The sequence below is a fragment of the Salvia splendens genome, chromosome 4, assembly GCF_004379255.2.
Source record: "Salvia splendens isolate huo1 chromosome 4, SspV2, whole genome shotgun sequence".
In the NCBI taxonomy this organism is placed as follows: Eukaryota; Viridiplantae; Streptophyta; class Magnoliopsida; order Lamiales; family Lamiaceae; genus Salvia; species Salvia splendens.
In genome coordinates this window covers 2,932,272-2,952,731 of record NC_056035.1, presented here as the reverse complement: position 1 = coordinate 2,952,731, position 20,460 = coordinate 2,932,272, and the positions used below count along the sequence as shown (strand labels likewise).

General features: G+C 31.9%; 2 protein-coding genes across 2 annotated transcripts; one reads left to right on the top strand and one right to left on the bottom strand.

The window, feature by feature from the left end:
* Nucleotides 1-13,024: 13,024 nt before the first annotated feature.
* On the top strand, nucleotides 13,025-14,097 carry LOC121799201 (ethylene-responsive transcription factor WIN1-like). The gene is made up of 2 exons (XM_042198542.1): nucleotides 13,025-13,195; nucleotides 13,329-14,097. The coding sequence occupies exons 1-2, from the start codon at nucleotides 13,116-13,118 to the stop codon at nucleotides 13,822-13,824; spliced, it is 576 nt and encodes a 191-aa protein (XP_042054476.1). The 5' UTR covers nucleotides 13,025-13,115; the 3' UTR covers nucleotides 13,825-14,097.
* A 2,960-nt stretch (nucleotides 14,098-17,057) lies between these two features.
* LOC121800339 (large ribosomal RNA subunit accumulation protein YCED homolog 1, chloroplastic-like) lies at nucleotides 17,058-20,365 on the bottom strand. Its single transcript, XM_042199914.1, has 2 exons — nucleotides 19,713-20,365; nucleotides 17,058-17,549 (listed from the first exon to the last, which is right to left on the bottom strand). The coding sequence occupies exons 1-2, from the start codon at nucleotides 20,240-20,242 to the stop codon at nucleotides 17,150-17,152; spliced, it is 930 nt and encodes a 309-aa protein (XP_042055848.1). The 5' UTR covers nucleotides 20,243-20,365; the 3' UTR covers nucleotides 17,058-17,149.
* Nucleotides 20,366-20,460: the final 95 nt, after the last annotated feature.

The following is a 20,460-nucleotide window of genomic DNA, read 5'->3' as shown; positions in this document are numbered from 1 at the left end:
TAAGAAATAAATAATAAATTAATAACTCTATTTAATGTCTTGTGTGCTTTTACAAAATAACCCTTTTCTCAATAAAATTAATGTACTATTAAATTATCTAACTGATTATGGGAAATGGCGTCTGGGAAGTGGAGTTGGAGGCAATAAAATTAATTTTAACTTAACCTTTAGTTTAGCCTAATTGATGTATATTTAGACACTTTCATCATACCGTTTAAAAACAAAGAACTTATAAATTAAGTTATAATATTATATTTCAATATTATCAATTATTTTAAATATGTATATTATAATATCTGCATTGAGTAAGATACTATATTAATTATATTTTTTATACAGGTGTTACGTGTGTATAACTAATCAATATAAAAACTATAGTACAATGGAGTGAATAGTACTTAAATTGAGAAGTTGTTTATAGTAATACTAAGACTTCCTTGCAATTTTGTAGTAGAAGTTTATTGTATCACACCTAATAATATTTATAAATAAAATGTCTCACACTTATAAAATTATTAATCATATTATTTATATTCAAAATATTTTAAAATTTGTTCATATATCAATTTAGATACTTATGTTTTTGAGCTTATAAAATTATAACTTATGTTTATCATGGTTTTTGACCCTAGACCATCTCCAATCATACATCAAATCTCATTTTTTATGTAAATACTCCATATTATACTACATAAGTATTTAATATTTGAAGATAGATTAGTCTTTAAAAAATTATTACTCTTTAGGTGCATAAATTTCAATTATTAAGCATTAATTGCACAAGTTAAATAATATTTTAAGATTATGGCTGGTCATAATATGACCATTTAACATCACTCTTTTTTATTAATGCTTCAAACATTTTATAAAATGTTAGAGCGTCCACTATAGTAGGCCGCGTCTTGGGGGCGGTGGGCGGGCGGCTATAGTGAGGAAGGTGGGCGGACAACTTTTGGGGCTATTGGGGGGGGGGGGGGGGGGCGGACGCGGGATAGCCGCGTTCGCGGCGAGGACGCGGCTATTGGAGGGATGTGAAAATGTAGAATTTTGTATTTTGAATTTTGGGACTATTGGAAGTGTCCACTATAGTAGCGGAAATAGAATTTTGGGGCTATGAACAAAAACTGGGACGGGGCTATTGGGCGTGTTCGCCTTATAGTGGACACTCTTATAAGATTTAGTAAAACATCAGTGGAATCATGGGAAAATCTTTTCAATCATAAATCGGATTACGTGTAAAGAAGAAAAGTAAGTTGCCGACAGACTTAATGACGTTGCAATTGGGGGATCCAATATTCTAATCCATTGACCAACCAAGTAGCTGCAAGTGTTACTACGTTAGAAAATACATACTACATTAATTCATTATTATCCAAATCATTCTCTTTTAATCTTTAATTATTCACATTTCCAATTTTTTTATAAAAAAAATTCATTCCTTATAATCTTACATGGAAAATCACAGCGAAAGAATTTGCAACGAAAATAAAGATTAAATGAAACGCATATGTTTTAGAAATTATTTTGATACATTTATTCGAGGGATCTTTTCAGCTACACACGGAGTATAATTTTAGTACAAGTAGTATTATTTTGTCTTGTAATACGTGAACACCTATATGCAGTTAATAAAGTTTAAGTTAAGGTGGGAATAAAGTTTTTTGGATCGATAAATTTCTTATTCTTTTTTTTTTCTTTCTTATTATTTAATCATTGAATTTTTTCAGTTCTGTATTAACACAACATTTAATTTTGCCATTAATCACTAGACCAACCTTTTAACTTTCTCCAGTTAAGGAGTCACTCCAGTTTCAGAGTGCATAGCAAAAATTTGTGTGAATTTGAATTTTGAAACATTATCAAAGGCACAAATTATTTATCGTCATTAACCCAGCAAAGTTTGGGCTTCGGCCCAACCAATTCATTCACACACGACTAATTCATTCGTTACCAAAAATACTTATTGTTTACCACTCTATATGTTTCTTTAAAATTAAAATAAAAAATATTTAACTAAATTATTAATTGTTACTTTGCCCTTATCTATTTATTATTGTGTATGGTCTCCTCCTCGAATATTTCTTATAAAAAATATTCTACTTTCCCCCTTTTCCGATTATATTGGGCCTGCATACATTAAACTTTCTGAATTTATTTTCTCATTATTTTCCAAAATTTTGAAATCCACTATAAAATATCACCAAGATTGGTTTACTAAAATAATGCAAGACTTTTTATAGTAGTTGTATCAACGCATATTTTATTTTAAAATATTAAGAATTAGGGGTCGCGAAGAGTTATTTACGATAAGAAGATGAAAGAATAAATTGCAAAAGAGCGATCAAATTTTTGCATGATTGTATGGTGATTTTCATTGAGAATAATATGCCTCTACAAGTTTTCGATGACAATGTTGTTAGTCGCTTTGATGAAATGACGACTCCGTCGAAAAATATAATCAAATAGTTAGGGATGGAGCCAGAAATTCTATATGGGTGGGGTAAAAATATACATTAAGATATTTTAATAAATTAAGAGAGGGCATAAATAAGGATATTTAAAAAAAATTAACTACTATTAAAATAGCATAAATAATTTTTTTAGGTGGGGCATTTGCCCCTTGTAAAGCTCGCGTAGATCCGTCCCTGCAAATAGTAGTATCTATTTTCTTTTTTTACTATGGAATATATGATTTAAAATGTGTATTACTTATTATTTTTTTATTTTTTGGCATATTATATCATTGTTTGTGGCACGACTCGCACTTAAATCGAAAATCTTGAATACGTTATTGGCTTAGCGAGACAAGCGAGTCTAATCGGGGTCGAAGCTATGGTCATAATCATATACTACTACTATTAACTCTGAATTTATAATCTTTAGAAATGAAAAAAAAAGGATGTAAAAGAGACGAAATTACATATTCACTCCTTTTTTTAATCTTTTCTATTAATTCAATCAATTTGTGTCAACAAAGAAAATTTGGCGAATGCTTCATTGCTTCCTGTTAATGGACAAGCTCAGGTCTCTAGCTAGCCTGCCAACTCATTATTGGAATACGTACAATTTTAGCTAATTATCAATCACTTTATTTTACTCTTCATTTATTTATTTTCGAAAGTATACCTTAAACGAATAGTATTAAATTTAGTGGACGTAATCTTCAAACCGACAAAAATTGAACTATGCAGAGTACAAAAATTTATGAAGCAAATATCAAATCAACTCTCTCATTTCTAGCCACTCATTTAGATTTACTTACACTCACCGAAATCATTTCTTAAATCTTAATGATAAATATTTAGCCAATATTCTAATAAATCCCAATTAGTTTGATTTTATCACATTTTTTTCGAATAAACTTGTATGAATGTCTATCAAATATAGAAGTACTTTTCTAAGCCCAAATTTCATTTCATTTCATTTCATTTCAATTCATATTCAAATTAAACCGATTAACTGACCAATCTATTAACAGAGATGTGGATGTTAGTTGACGATAAATGACATTGAACTAGTTGGTAGTGTTTGACATTTGCAACGCTTTGTGGTACCAACTCTATTAAAATTAAGCAATTGCAAATTTTGCGTAAGTACGTTTTGTCACGATGATTAATATATTTACATAAAATTAGAAGTACATACGTAGTCACATATCTATTAATAACAATAATGGGGATCTTGCGGCACAAATCATAATCTCGTGAATATTAGTATCAATTTAGCTATCGCAATTTGGTCACATGTAATTTATTATGTGATTAAGAGAGAGTAAATGATCGATTGGGACTTTGATAGATGAAAAGGGCACATTAGTTATGACGTGGTCTCAAATCAATAATAACGTCGTACAAACTAGTTATAGATTAAACTCTGTACAAACTTTAAATTATAAGCTAGATTGTTAGAAAATATTAATAAATGATAAAATAATAGCAATAAAAAATGTTAATACATAGTCAACGAGTGATGTTGTGTTGACATTGTGTTGCCACTGTGCTGACATTAAAATTTTACCCTATGTTGATATTGTGTTGAAACTGTATTGATACTGTGGTGAAGAGTTTGGAATTTGTATAATATATAGATCGTTTGCATTTTATCACTACCATTTCCACAATAATAAAGTAGTCATCCAACTCAATTTTACCAATAAAATAAAATAAAAGGGGAAAGGTTGTTTCTTCTTTTAATAGTAAAAATGCTAGTACTACAAATCACAAAAAATGGTGAGCAGAATGACCCACAAACATATCAAGCATCCTACAATAAATTAGTTTATCAAAAAGCTGGAAAAAAAAGAACAACTATTTCTGGCCATATTATATGACTCTGCCATGCCCTAATGTGAAATGTCGTTAGCCCATCAACTATTTCTAATTAATATTTATAATAAAAAAAATGTAAAACTAGTATTTTAATAATCAACCAAAACAGTTTTTATTTAATTAAAATAAAAATTAAATATAAAACATAATTATTATTCTATTTTCCCCTTATTTGTTAGTCTATTTATTTTCTTCACTTTCAATAGCCTATTTGGTAAATGAACAACTTAAGATAATTAAATATGGGATGTATAGTGAACCATGATTTTAGACATCCCAATAAATAATATGGCAATGGACTATATTTATCAATGGAACGAAGAAAGTATTACTACTAATTTATGTCTTTCTTGCCCTTTTATTTAATTTATTTTTCGCTAACTTTTCGACTTTATTTCTTATTTTCAGATTTAATTAATTCTTTTTCTAACTATATACCTACTTAACTTCAATGTTTTACAAATCACTCAGGTGGACTCGGATGCACCGTGCATCCACTCCCATTAAACTAGAATTGTGGATAATTATTTCTAACCAAAAATCAATAAATCATAATTATGGATTTATATATACACCATTCATCCAATTTTTATTACCAAAACAACCAAAATTACACATACAGACGACGGATTAGAAATGGCACCGACATCAAATTAGAGTAGTAATAATTGCTTTGATAACGAAATGTTAATTGATTGTCACTAACATGTGTGTGTTTTATATCAACGTGCATTAATTTAATCACAGGCAAATTTATAATGTTGTATTATATGGTATTCTAATGTTTATTGATAGAAACTTTTGTATAAATATTGTCTCCTACTAGAAATTAAAAACGAAGAAAGAAATAGTTAATTTAGTCACATTTTTTTCCTTAATTGTCGGTCGTGTTTGTTTCTTTTTAGGTCTATTTCGGGAACTTTTCTCAACGAATTTTATCCCATAATCCATTTTTTTTGTTTGACTACATGTGTTCCGAATCCGCCTTCGACGGAATCGGATTAATCCTGCTCGACTGAGCTTGCGGATTAAGGCCGAAAGTCTCCCAGCGGGTGGTGGAATTTGAACCCATGACCTCAAGGTCACCATAGCTCCACGCTATAATCCAATTTTTTTAGATCACGCTCTTTCAATGAAAAAAAAACTAACAGATTATTCATCTAAAGAAAATCTAATTAAAGTATGTATTTTTGAGATGGTACAAAACGTTTAAACTAAAAAGGTAATACTGAAATAACTCATATTTTTGTGTTACCTGTCGCTCAATCAAATCTTTCTATTTTGATTAATATATAAGCTACTTTTTAGAAGCATTATTTGTTCCATATTTAAAATATGAATTTCTATAATGTTCTTGAGTTGCAATATAATAATTCTAAAAAATATAGTATATGGTTATGAATGAAATTGGTGTATGAATTATGACTGTCATAAATATGTGTTGGGTGCCAGGTAACACACTTTAGGTACAATTAGTTTTTGGCTTGTGAAGAACTTTTTATTGAGAAAGCTACAGCCAATAAAAAACAGTGACTAAAATAATCAAAGATACACTATCAAATATTTTTTTAATTGAAAACCTTATTCCTTATAAATTCATGACTCACAGTGTGGAGTTATTCAACAATATAGTTAGGTCGATGACAAATCCATGCAGCAAGTACTGTGTGTCTATATTTTGTGTGTGACTGAATAGTGTTAAATTAAATTGAATTTTGGAAATATAATGACAGCAAATCTTGGATCTTTTTATTAGTATTAATTCTAGCTAGAGGCTATAAAAAGGTTGATCTAAAGGAATTTTAATTTCGATTCCCTCGGTTCTTTCGGGTATAACCGATCGGTTATCGGTTAACCGACTAACCGATCGTGGCTTCAAACGGGAACCGAAACCGAACCGATAACTGAATTTATCGGTTATTGGTTAACCGAGAACCAAATTTTTCGGTTCGGTTATCGGTTAACCGACTAACCGATGACCGAATTCCCGGGCCTAATCTAAGGATTAAGAATATTTTCGGTTGCGGTTTGCAATTTTCCATATGCACACACTATAGTCTGTACATGAAATGTTGTTGAAATATTGTATGGGGTTATTAATTAAATTAAATTTAAACTGATTAGATTAAGTAGTCGAGTCATGTTAAAATGCATATAATATCCAATCCACAACTACAACCAATCCTACTCTATTAGGTCTTAAAATGAGTGGATGAGATTAAAACTCACGTATTTCAATAAATAGTAGATAAAATATCAACAAAATGGTAAAATAGTCAATCTGTTATAACATAATAATTTTCACGGTTTTTTATATCAATGTAGCGTATTACAAATATCAACACAGTAACATGAAAATCTCAACACAAGTACCGGAAAATATCAATACGGTTTTATTGATATTGTACATGCGTGTAACTATTGAGATTGTGAATAGTGAACAGTGAACAGTGAACAGTGAACAGTGAAGTTATTATAGCAAACCATTTCCACATCTCACATTTTACAAAAAACTTATTGTAGTAGTAATAATTTATTTAATTAGCTTTTAAAAAGTGTAGACATCTTCTTCTTTAGCAACGAGGACCGCCATATTATTTATGCAATTTCACCTCGTCAATTTTAATTCAAAAATTCTTTTCAGCCTCTTTTATAATTCCAATTTGGACGATTTACTCTCTCCTATAATATGTCATTTTGTCCAAAATTCTTTTTAGCCCCTTTTACAATTCTAATTTACTTATTTACTCTCCTATAATATGAACTTGGTGAAGGCTGAAGAGTGTATCCAAAAAGTTTTTAAAAACTGAAGTAGAAAAGCACACAAAAAATGCTATTGGGAGGTGTTTAAGCCCTTCCCTTATCCTATTGTGTCTGCCACTGCATATATATTCCTATGTTCTAATTCAATTTATATGAAAATAATTGAGAAATAGCAATGATAGTATGTAAATTTCCACTTGCACTTTTCATGATTTTCGTTGATTATTTTTTAATTTCATTTATATGTTCATATATTTCAATTAAATTCATATGAGAATAATCAATGAATAACAATCTTGGTATGATAGGTAAATCAATACAAATCAATTTTGTCGAACTCCCGATCTTTTCCTTTATTGACTTGATATCTAATTTATTTTCTCATCGATTATCGTCTTGATTCTTCTTGTTCCATCATTCGAGCAAGGCCATGAGAAACGATGCACGATCATGTGCCATCATCTTCAGATCACCACCTCCAACACGTCCCTTGTGCGTTCCACCACTTTGGGATGTGCCTATTATCCGCGTTGTTCATGCCTTAAACAAATCCAGAATTCCTAATAGTCTACTTTTTCTTCTCATATAGGAATATCATATACTTATAGTAAGAACAACAATGCATAGAGCTCCATTCATGTAGAGTTAATACCTATATTGAATTAGTTGGTGAGAGTTTTTTGGTTACCACGTGAAGCTTCGCATGTGGTTTGGCAATCAAACCTAATTCTTTGTTTGGAATATTATGTTTTTATTTTTTACATTGTAACTCCCATTTTATTTTAGGAAATTAATTATGCGCGAATTTCAACACGATTCATTTTTCATACAATATTGGCAATGCCAACCAATCATAAATTGATAAAATAAGACTTTACTATAGTCGAAGGAATATTATTGTTAGGTCCACATGTAGTGTTCATGTGGGGGGCCTTATGCACCATCTATATATATATCCATTCGCCTAGTTTGAATTCAATACAAACATATCTCTACTACATATGATACATAAAGCGGCTGCAGATCATATATGATATATGTATTGGTTCACTCAAATCATGCATGTTAAAATTGACATTCGTAGTATGACATATCAGAAAAATCATGAAGTTTGGTCAGACTCAGGTGATTCGCCGTGCAACTTTAAAAATCAATCAGCGAAATCATGAAGTTTGACCACACTGTTTAAAATTCTTCATGAAAAACGACATGTTTAACTCATCGGTAATGATGCTTACGTATGATTTCACGAATGTCACGTCAGATATAGTTTCAGCAAAAAAATTGTCACGGGATAGTTGCAAACAAATCTAAACTTCATGATTTTTTTGAATAATTTTAAAAATTATGGAATAGACCAAATCTTGTAGTACTACTATTTTTTTGGTAATTTTTTTAAAAATGATAGAATAGACCGGATTAAGGATGGGATTACTCAATACCATATAAAGACAATTTTGTACATGTTGCATATGTTATTAAGTCTTCGTGGATTTTATTATTATCCTATAAGATCGTATTGAAACCGGACAAACAATCTCACTTTCTTCATAATCTTAAGTCTTTGTCCGAATAAACATATCGAATTAGCACCTGCACCTGGACCACACACACACTTAATTAATCAGTGTATATGGTAAGTATTTTAATTAGTACTTATTTGCATTTTTGGTTGCCTTTGAGTCTTTGACATGACAAGACCACTCTTTTCCACTAACTCTTTTCCACCCACTTTTCTTAACATTTCTTAAAATCCGTGCAATCTAACAAATTTTATACTAGTAAATTTGTTTTTTCTGCGTGACTTTTAACTTTTTTGATTCAGGTTTCCACTATTAGAAATTAGAATTGATTTGAATCCCTGAGTTCTCCCTTCCCTTGATTTTTGATAATGCATTCATCATCTTGGTCAACTTCGCAGTTATAGCTCTCGTCTCATTCTATCTCACTTTATTTCTATGTCTGTATCTCTTTCACAGTTTTCTTGCCCGATGCTGCGAATTCTTTTGACGTCGACGATGCTTATATCAGAATAACCACCCTGCATCTCTAGCTCCCTCATTCATCCTCTAATTTATTCTCTCTTACCACTCATCTTTTTACATAGAACAAGATATGTACTTATAAATGAAAAGGGTAATCTATCTCTCTTAACTCACTATTATATCGGTTTGGATCTTTAGCTTATGTCATTTATTGATAAGAGATAAAGGGATCTTCATCTACTATAGGTCGCTGGCTTCAATGTTAATCCAACACTATTACTTGACTCCATGAGTGAGTTAGGTTAGGTGTCCTAAAAATAGATTAATACTACTAGCATAGAGATTATAGATAGACGCCTCCCCTCCCCTCCAAATTTTTATTTTTATTTTTTGTAACAAACAAATTTAGAAAATGGACATATCCTTTTTTTTTCAAAAACTTAATTCCACTATCCCTTTCCAATCTACATATAAGTGACGTTTTCCTCTCAAGTATAAATTTTTGAATAATACTACGTACAAGGCACAAATTAAACCAAATTATCTACATTGATGCAAGAGAGAATATAGAAGTATTGTAGAGATGAATAAATCCAAGCAATGTATTCAATGCCATAAAGTTTTCATACCTTTAATTTTGCTTTTTGTTTTATTTTATTTATAGAAATACAGATACATATCATATCCTAAATAAATTGAAAAGACAATGCACACTTAAATGAGAATCGAATGAAAAATCTCTTATCAATGAGAGACACTTCATTCTGTATTCTTGCTATAATAAATCGAGAGAGTTACTATATACTACTACTAGTATTAATTTTAATCGACCCTACACAACTATGCCCACGTGAACTAGCTGCTCATATTAACGTTTTGCTGTCACAATCTCCCTTATACTTGCACATCCAATAGAGCCGCCGGCTGCCAATGCGAGCTACCGTGTTGACGAATCTATTGCAGCGACGAAAAAAGACTACAATCTATCAAGGGCGGTCTCAACTTGCAATTTCTTGGCAATGCGAATCATGCGATGTCGTTTAAGACGTGCAAGCCGAAGATTAGATGATAGTATATTTTTTAGTAGTTTTTGTTATTTAAATTATGTTTTTGATAATTTTAATTGTAGTTTTAGTTCTAATAAGACAACCGAGAAATTAAATGGGGATGTCTTTGCATGTGAGTTAAACGATGTTGTCTACTTATAAAAAAAAAGTGACGTTTTCTCTCTGGTTTTTACATACATATTTTTAAAATTTTATAGAATTCCAAAATAAAAGGTAATATTAAAATAGATTTATAGTTTAAATATCGGTTAAATTGCATTTCCTTGAACTAAAACTTGGACCTAAGTGCTGAATTGAATGTCCTACATAATGAATATGGTAGGGCGAGGCAGTTTAGTTTCGTAACGTCCTGTAACCAAACTTGAGACGTTTGAATATTCAAGAATCAAAAAAAGATACCACTACGTGCCAAGAGAGAGAGAGACAAAAGTTGTGAGGTACAAATTCTTATTATTACTTATTAAGTTTCAATTATAATCAATAATTAAGTTTTAGATTATAATTCATTGAATTTAGTTTATATATTTAAGCCATAAGTTTAAATTAGCGTATTCTAACTAAAACGAAAAAAGTTTAGTAGCTTTTGGTACTACTGCTGCGACAGTGGAATATCTTGTTATGCTTACTCGAGGAGCCAACAACATGCTTCATATTTTGGTTGGGCGCCCCTTCTGCAAGTTTGTAAAAAGTTGCGGATCTCTCTATTTTATGTTATTTACGGTCAAGTTGAATTGAATGATCTTTCAAGGATTCGAACTGAATTAGGACTCGGAGAAGAAAAGGTTAATTGTGCATCTTCGTTCGTGGATTAGATGGTAATGCCCCAAGTTTCCACTGTCGATTACCTCATTGGCAGAAGATTTGTAAGGAGACTAAGAATAGATTCTTTACTACCCATTTTATCTTTTTATGATACTATTATCTTAATTTCCAACTGTTGTTTGGATTGGGCATGTGTGCCCCTTGTTATGGAGTTAGTGCTTTATTTCTTTTGCTTGGTGAAATTGTTTTGTTTAGGCTTGATTTGAGTTTGTTCTCTAATTCCTATCCCTGCTCTTAGTTCTGTCCTTGTTGCCAACTGAAAAGAGAACCAGAGAACTTATTTATAATAAAAATTGAAAAAAAAACCCTCGAAATATGAAAATTGGTAAAAGAAAAGTACTAACAATTATAGGTTGTATTACATTATTCAATTGTTGACGAAGACTAGAAAGTCATGACACTAGGTGGAAAGTGTTGGTTTATAGGTTACATAAAAATGATTGTATTAGCACATAGTAATAGTAGTAGGAATACTATGTGGTAAATCAAACATTGTAATGAGTTTTGTTACAACCAATTTAGCAGTAGACACTTAGCATCTACACCACTAATCAAAGTTACCTCAATTATGGAAGCAATAATTAATACAACGAGTAAAACACTTCATTATTAATATAGATAGGCATTTAATTCTCTGTGACCACTTCTCTTTCTTTTTTATTTAATTTGCTAGTACTTCTGGTGCAAACAACTTCACATGACTTTTTTTTCTAATCTTCTGGTCCCATTAATTAATTAAATTTTTTTTTTACTTTTGTACATTAATATAGTCATTAAATTATTTTTATTGGTGGATGGTTTTGGACCTTGTGTTTAAATGTTAATTTTATGATCATAAAAGTTGTGACCTGCAAGTTTCTTTTGTTTACCATACTAATTTCAATTCCAATGGACATAGACCGAATCATATATGTTGCTTTATTATTGAGAATAATAGCTGTATTATTTTCAAATTGTCCAAGCCATTTCCAATAAATATATTCTTAATAGCTTATTGAAGTATAATAGTAGTCGAGTTATTTAGTCCAGCGCTTCTCATTACCAGTTGTTGCTTATTCCTTCTGAAAAAGAAAGTCTTAATTCTTTTTCAATTCATAGGTCTTATCTATTAAATTTTTAATACTTAATGACTAAATTAAAATTTCCATCCATTTCAAACATGAAATTCATTAAAAATTAGTATGCTAATACAATTTTAAATACGTTCTAATTTATTTTAAAAATTAAATTAATTTAATATGAAATGCGTATGCAAAATTAATTCAATTTAACTCGAACATAATGTAAAATTTAATTAAATTAATATCTATATTACTAAAAATTGAATGCGTATAACATTAAAAATGCACAATATTAACACACACACAAAAAAAAAAAACAGAAAAGCAAAAAAAAAGGTAAATAAAATATGTGTTGAATTTGTGTTAACAAGTTAAGTTGGTGAGTTAGATTATATATATGAGAGCAATTTCATTTGACTTGGAATTTATTAAGAAGCTACAATTTCATTCATATAGACACCATTCTTTATCAATATAAATTGTAAAAAATCCATGTCAAATTCATTTCATTCCCTACTTATTATTTTGCATATATACCGGAAACTAAACCACAATCGTAGTCTACACAAACATAAATCGAAGAACATAAAATGAGCACTACCTATCCAAACATAAAAAACTTGCCAAACAACTAGCTAATTTAAAACATACCAAAAATAGAAGGCACACTAAGTACAAATCTTTTACTGCTTGTGAGCAGTTTAATGTTTATTTTGACTATTCACATGGATCAATTCTACACCAAAATGGGTGGGTGCTCTCTATCTATATTGTCCTTACCCTACTATTATCATCATACGAGGTAAATTATTCAATTCAATCAAGCAAAAATTCAATAGCACAGAGAGAGTGAGATTGTCTCCAGCCCTAAAATCAGCCTTGGAAATGGCCCACAATTTGGACCACTGCACCAGAAATATGAGCAAGGCCCTCTCTTCTCATTCTAACCATTTCATTTATCTCTATAAATATACCTTACTCCAATTGGCCCTGTTGTATTTCCATTTCTAATTATTATTATCATTTAAATAAATTCACCACTCTTATATAAATCCTCCTCAAGAATCAAGATTCTGACACACAAAAATCATGGTACAAACCAAGAAATTCCGAGGTGTTAGACAACGTCACTGGGGATCTTGGGTGTCAGAGATTCGCCACCCTCTCCTGTAAACTTCTTCACACACACACACACACACACGCACTCCAATGCGTGTATATTTCCTTATGAATGCAAAATATAACAAATAAAAACCCTAGTTTTTTTTTTAGTTTCTAACGATTTGAGTTGGTTTTGATCAGGAAGAGGAGGGTGTGGCTAGGGACGTTCGAGACGGCGGAGGAGGCGGCCCGGGCCTACGACGAGGCCGCCATACTGATGAGCGGCCGGAACGCGAAGACCAACTTCCCTGTTCCGGCCGCTGACCAGGACGGTGGCGGGGGCAGCCAGATGCCCCCGCCACAGTCCAATATTCCGGATGCCTCGCGCTCAGCATCTCTGTCATCAATCCTGAGCGCGAAGCTCCGGAAATGCTGCAAGTCGCCGTCGTCGTCGCTCACGTGCCTGAGGCTCGACACCGAGAATTCGCACATCGGCGTGTGGCAGAAGCGGGCCGGGTCTCGGGCCGACGCTAGCTGGGTCATGACGGTGGAGCTCGGGAAGAAGAAGCCGGCCGCCGGAGACGCACCGGAGCCCGCGCCGCCGCTGCCGCCGCCGCCTGCGGTGGCCGGAAATGGGATCGATGAGGAGGAGAGGATGGCTTTGCAGATGATCGAGGAGCTTCTCAATCGGAATTAATTAATTGGCGTATGCATGCGTATTTTAATTAATTATTAGTGATTTTCTGATTTGATTATGGTCGAATTGAATTGATGTTTCATTTGATGTATATGGAAAATCGATAAGGATGATAGGAGTCGTGGGAAAAAAAAGGGGTTCCAAGGCTTTGTTATGTCCAATTTGAGTATAGTGTTTTCATCTGAATTGTGAAGGTGGATATAAATGCTATACTTCTTACGTATTGAAATATTTCATATTTTATATATATAAATGTTATGTAGGTTTATTTAATTCCACTGGGTTTTAATTAGTTATGAAATGTCTTGTCTAAATGAAATTGTGATTCTTATTTGTACACATACGTGATTTAACTTTAATTTGTTGCGGGTGTCGGGCCTTGGATAATTAATCGTATTTATTGACACATATTTATTGACTTGGTGAAGTATGATGAACTTGGATATTAGATAATTGGAATTAATTGTACATTAACCACGTTATCACTAATTTGGCGATGCATTATGATAAACTCCGAAATTTAGAATTACACATTCACCACGTTATCACTAAGCCAACATAACATAACGAGATCTTAGTATTTGTTTGTGGTTTCAACACGATCATAATGCCTATTGGTTGCTTCATAATAGTTCACGTTACATTATGAATTTATTATTTTATATGAATAATATGCGCGTAAACATAAAAGTATAAATATTTTCAAAATTGTTTGATAAACTATATAAATACAAAAGAATTCATAGTAGGAGTATTAAAAATATGGATTCACTAAATAATCCTTAAATAAATTAAGAATATTAATATAATTTATAAGTATCTCAATAGAGGTGTGATCCGTTGCTCACTTTTCTTAAGTTGCTAACTTGTTAACTCATAATGTAGTGTGTTAAAAATATCAACACGATGATAATGAAATGTCAACATAAACTTAAGTTGATATTTTAATACATTGTATTTACATTAATATTTAAATGTCAACATTGTTTATTAAAATATCAACACAAATATGTGTTTACTATGTGTAAGAACCCGCAGTAAATTTTTTATAATATATGCTTTTAAAATGAAAAAGTATTAAAAGAATAGTAGTAGTAGTAATTAATTAAACTCTAATTTTTACTATATATCGAGTCCGTCTAGATTCTAGTCAATGCTTTTTTTGGTAAAAATAATAAGATCAAACCATAAGTTGAAAATAAACATCTCCAACAAATATAATTAATTTAACCGCAGCCATTAATATATCTTCAATCTAAATTACGAGAGATAATTAATTGACATTAGATCATGAAGATTAGGTGACTTAATACTAGTACACATTATCAGTTGATAAATAGCTAGAAACAATTATCTAAGGAGGCTAGCTAACCAGCTATGGATTCTGTTGAAATAGTCGCTTACTAATTAATTAGTCAATGATTTCGTAATTATTTTTTGACCAATAGCAAACCCATTAACTCATCCCAATTAACAATAAAAAATTTTACTCCTATATATCGAATTTGAAAGGTGTGACAAACGTACTAAACAATACAGAGTATAATGGAATGTATTTGTTGATAAAACAAGAAGGCAAACAAATCAAAGTTATCAAACAATACAAATTAAGGTACAAACACAGTACTATGTAATAGTCAGTCAGTCTCCGATTTTATAAGCTAGCAATTTTATTCATTGAAACGTATCTATTACGTATATGAAAGGAGAGATCAATCAAATTCTAGTGAGATTTCATTTGAAAACCAATTGATTATAAGAAGATCTCACTAGGTATTTATGTCTTTTTTACTTCACATTTTTTATGTTAGTATTCGAACAAAAGTGAAATGTCACAACCAACAAAATTAGCACAAAGAAAGTGAGATTTTTCAGTGACTTGAATGATGAGTACACTGAAATAGTAGGATTTAAAAATAAAGTGGTGCAATAATAGAAGTCATTCACTAAGCTGAAAAAAATTGGTAATTGGAGCTATCAAAGTATTTGAATAAAAATTGCAGAATTGGAGGAAGAAAGCCATGTGGTGCATATTCCTCTGAATCAAATCCAGCCCCTTTTGATTGGCGTTGGTTTTACAAATGGCTAAAATTAATATTTCAAGTGGGGAAACCTACATAAAGTAGGTTAGATATGAATTTTATTGCTTCTACTTGCAAATTATTTATTTTAATATTAATTTAGTTGGTTGATAAATTATATATTTAGTTGATCAAATTATTTATTTTAATATTAATTTAGTTGGTTGATAAATTATATATTTTAATATTTAGTTGGTTTATTTTAATAGTTGGTTAATTTTGTATGTTTTTTTGAAATATTTAGCGTGATTGTGTGATTTGTTTTGGATCAGATCATTTGTTCCACAATTTACCGTGTCCAACTATTAGTAATAGTATATTTTAACTTACTTATTGTGTTTTTACAAAATAACCTTAAATGTGGGTTAATTAGCACTAATTTTGAGATTCAAAGATTTTTGCTTGAGAAGAGTCGTTGATTATTCAAATTTGTAGGGTATTGGTAGTTTGTGGTTGTTTTGGTGCACATAAGAAATATCGACTTCACTAACGACAGTTTGTACGATGAGAATATAATAAATTGATGAATATATATAGAAAATGAGACAAAAACATGTTACGATTTTTATTAATTAAAGTATGTTATAAGTATTCAATAATTAATACTCTTTTCGTTTATAAAAAACAGACATCACTAGCCCTAAAACAAAAAATAGACACTTTCTATTTACAGTAACAACCTTATAGATTAGATCTCTACTATTATCCTTAAAACACAATATATTTATTTGATAAAACCTAACATGTCAGCTCATTTTTACTCACAATTCTCCAACCATTTTATTAAATCTCGCGTCACACATATTATTTTAATTTTTTTAATACACAGACTAAGTACTAAAGAATCACAATAGTATTATTTACTTTGATTATTTTGAATTAAACATACATAAGAATCCACATCACGTCTAAATAGCATTCATTTGCATTTATTTCTGTAACTTTCATTAGAAATTTCTGCTCAGTCAATTTTTAGGACTGATATCACTTTCCATCTATATTTTTCAAGCTTTCTTCAAAGTTATGACAACCTTCGAAAAGTATAAAAAATACTTTTGAACTTTAATTTTATCAATAATTATATAATTAGAAACCTATGGTCAGAGTAAAAAAAAACTAAAAACAGAACAAATTTACTGATATATCACTAGCTGTTCCATAAAAAAGATGTTCGTATAAAATTGAATTATATTCAAATAATAATGTCACTAAACATAAAAGAGAAAGAAGCAAAATGACAAATTTCATGTTTGCTGCATTTGTTTTTTTAAATTTCCAAGGGGTCCATGAGCTTTCTCCTCAACCTTCTGCTGCCTACATGAGCACTGGCTGTTGTTGAGATTAGCTCCACATTTCAGGCATAAACCTCTGCAGTTAGGATCGCAGATGGCGCTAATGGTGATCTCAACGTGTATGAGGTCTCGTATGTTCTTTGAGATGTCGATGACTCTCTCTTCTGGAGGAAAATGCAGCTGATCGTCTATGTCGACTGAGGCATCATCATCATCCCCTGTTTCGAAAGTTTTGAACTTCTGTTCCCCGAATATCATGCCCATGTTTATGGTCTCCGGTTCAGCTATGGGCTCTTCACACAGTAGAAGCGTGAAGTTTGAGTAGACGCTCTGAGCGGCTGGCTCGCCACACCTTCATCGTCCGAAGATTAATCAGATCACACATTTTGTAAGATCATCAATGATAACTTAAGTATGTTACAGTATTCTACACTTTGATAGATCGAACATTTTGGGTTTGTTCGATCATGTAATCCCTCAAACACTCGATCCTATGTATTGTCAATCTAGTCAATCAACCAAAGTAAACGCCCCTAACGCGAGGTATAAAGCTTATAAGGAAAAGTATTAATTGGTTGCAATTCCAAAGACAAGTCATGAACCACTAGTAGTATAAGACATATCCCATCATGCTCACTAAATTTGGACTATCAAGGAGGACAGTAAGGGCTAAATCATATGAAAGCCAAAGAGAGAGAGATGGGTACGTCATACGTGTTGCAGGGAAAACGACAGAAAACACCAACGTTTAAGTCCCTTTGGCTATAAATCAACTTATCACTAAGATGTGGAACATAGCACCTCCACAAACATGGTAATAGCACAATGTCCCTTACATATAAAACTCTCTATAGGAACCTTTCCATGTGGACTTTTCCAATGTTAAGTCCTTCAACTTCAGTACAATAATTTATGATAGGGACTGTAGTTAATTTAAACATGATTTGAGCGATCCAGCGCAATTTAGTCAATCTATCCACTGAGCTATGGGATCATGTTTATTTTAGGTTGCCTGTTAGACTGGTAGTTATCTTTATCTTCTTCCACCTTCAGAAATAATGTCAAAACACAACATAAATTTGAGTTTGGTTCAATTTGTTTCTGATATTAATCTTGGCCAGGTCAGTGTTTGAAAGTATAAAATTTCGAATTTGCAGTTTTAGTGGATATTTTCAAAATTGTGGTGACCATAATGATAGAAAACAAATCTAAAAAGCATGCCAGACTTTAGAGACAATTGAAATAATGTTTACACAATTTCATTTACTTTATTTACTTTCAATCTTACATAAAATGAAATCAAACATACATCATATTCCTAAGAACATTTTCCTCCAAATTCCATAACAATCTTCTATTTCGTCAAGGCACTAGATATTGTAGTCTTATTTGAGCACACTTGTTTTAACAATTACACAACATATAACCTTAGTGCAATATAAAAGCACTTATAAATAAAATTCATGCTGCAGTACACATTTATCAAATGCTGCCTAGAAGGCACAAAATGTACGAACGTGGCCGAGGTCTGGGTAAACCTTTTAATGTTAACAAAATCTTGTTCTATAACATTTATGCTGCAATATAAGTTAAAATTTCAAATGGGATGAGTCATGTCCAAAAAAATATGTAAAAGGGGATAATTTAGATTGTAAAATTATTTGGCAAAAGTAACAACTAGAAACATCGGACTATGGTCAGGCAAGAGTTGGAATCGCAAGGCAACAATTCTGTCACTTATATTTGAAGGTGTGAAGATCACTACTTGATATAAGATAAGTTCCCAAACTTAAAGAGTAAAACTATTGTAATTGTAAACTCCTTCAAAAGATACAATAAAAAATATTTCTAAATGCCTGAACTCAAACAGAGAGAAGCATAATTATGAGAATTATTCTACAGCAGCTGAGTATCTATAATCTATAATAGCTGAAAGGTTGTCTTTTACAAGACAAGACTACTGGAAAAAGGCCCTAACACGATAACTATGTTTCTTCTTTTCCTAATATCACCATTACATAAACAACGTCAATTTTACATGGCATATTCCGGTTTGGAAATACCAGTAAATGTGCCCAGCAAGAAGAGAAGAATTGAATTGCAACGCATTCTGTTTTAGCTAAAGCCTATCTAGATTCTTCATCTATTAATGAATAAACTTATGCACAACATTTAACCCTATAATGCTTAACTCCAAAACAATGAGGTCATCTACCAAAACTCACAATACGTGATGTATGTCATTTCCTAATTCAACAATTCACACAATTTGAAGTGGCTTACATTTTGTGCTACGAGAAAACAGATTCTAAACAATCAATATGATAAACTCGTCCATTCCTCATATAGCTTAGGTTCAGTACATTAGACCAACATAATTAACAAACCAATTGATCCTAAACCCTATTAACATCCTATCTTCGCCCCAAATATATCATACGAAACAAACCGCAAGTCTGGAACTTCATGTGTACCACAAAATGAATCTACAAATACACCAAAAAAAGAGGTTTACCTATTGCAATTGAGAGCAATGACGGTTCGAACGATTCCATCCAGCCTCAGCTTCTGCTTCCTCCGCGTCACATCCGCCGAGATCAAAACAGGCGTCCCGTCCGGGAAATCCGCCACGGGCTTCACCAGCCGCAAGCCCATTTCGAAAGCCCGAGTTTTGGACAGGCCCGAAGAGACCTTTGCTAAGCCCAAGCTCTCAAGAGTGGTGCCGTACTCCAAATGCGATACGGCGCCGTTTCTTCTGAACATAACCGCGCCTTCCCACGGGCAGCCCTCATCGTCTTCGGCGGCATCTATGATTTCTTCGTCGCCGAATTCCCAGTCGCTACCGGATAATTCGTCGAATTGTGCGGAGAGGTGAGAAGTGGTACTGAATTTTGTGAGGGTTGGTATTGATGGGGTGAATCGTTTCTTTAGGATTTGGTGATTCGGTGTGAGGGGATTGTTGAGGGTTAGGCGGTGGAGGGAGCTGAATTTGATGGGAGGGGGAGACGCCAAAGGAGCGGAGGTGGAGGCGATGGGGCGGAGCATTTCGGCTTCGTGGAGCTGGAAAGATTAAATTATCCTCTTTAGATTGATAATAAAAATAAAATAACTATGGCAATCTTTGAAATTTAACTCAAAAGGTTATGATGGAATAGGTTAATTTAGTAATTGAAGCAAACAACTTAAAGAGATACATATTTACATGATTCAACTCAAAATACTCATAAGCAATTGTGTTGGTTATACTCATAAGCAAGAAACAG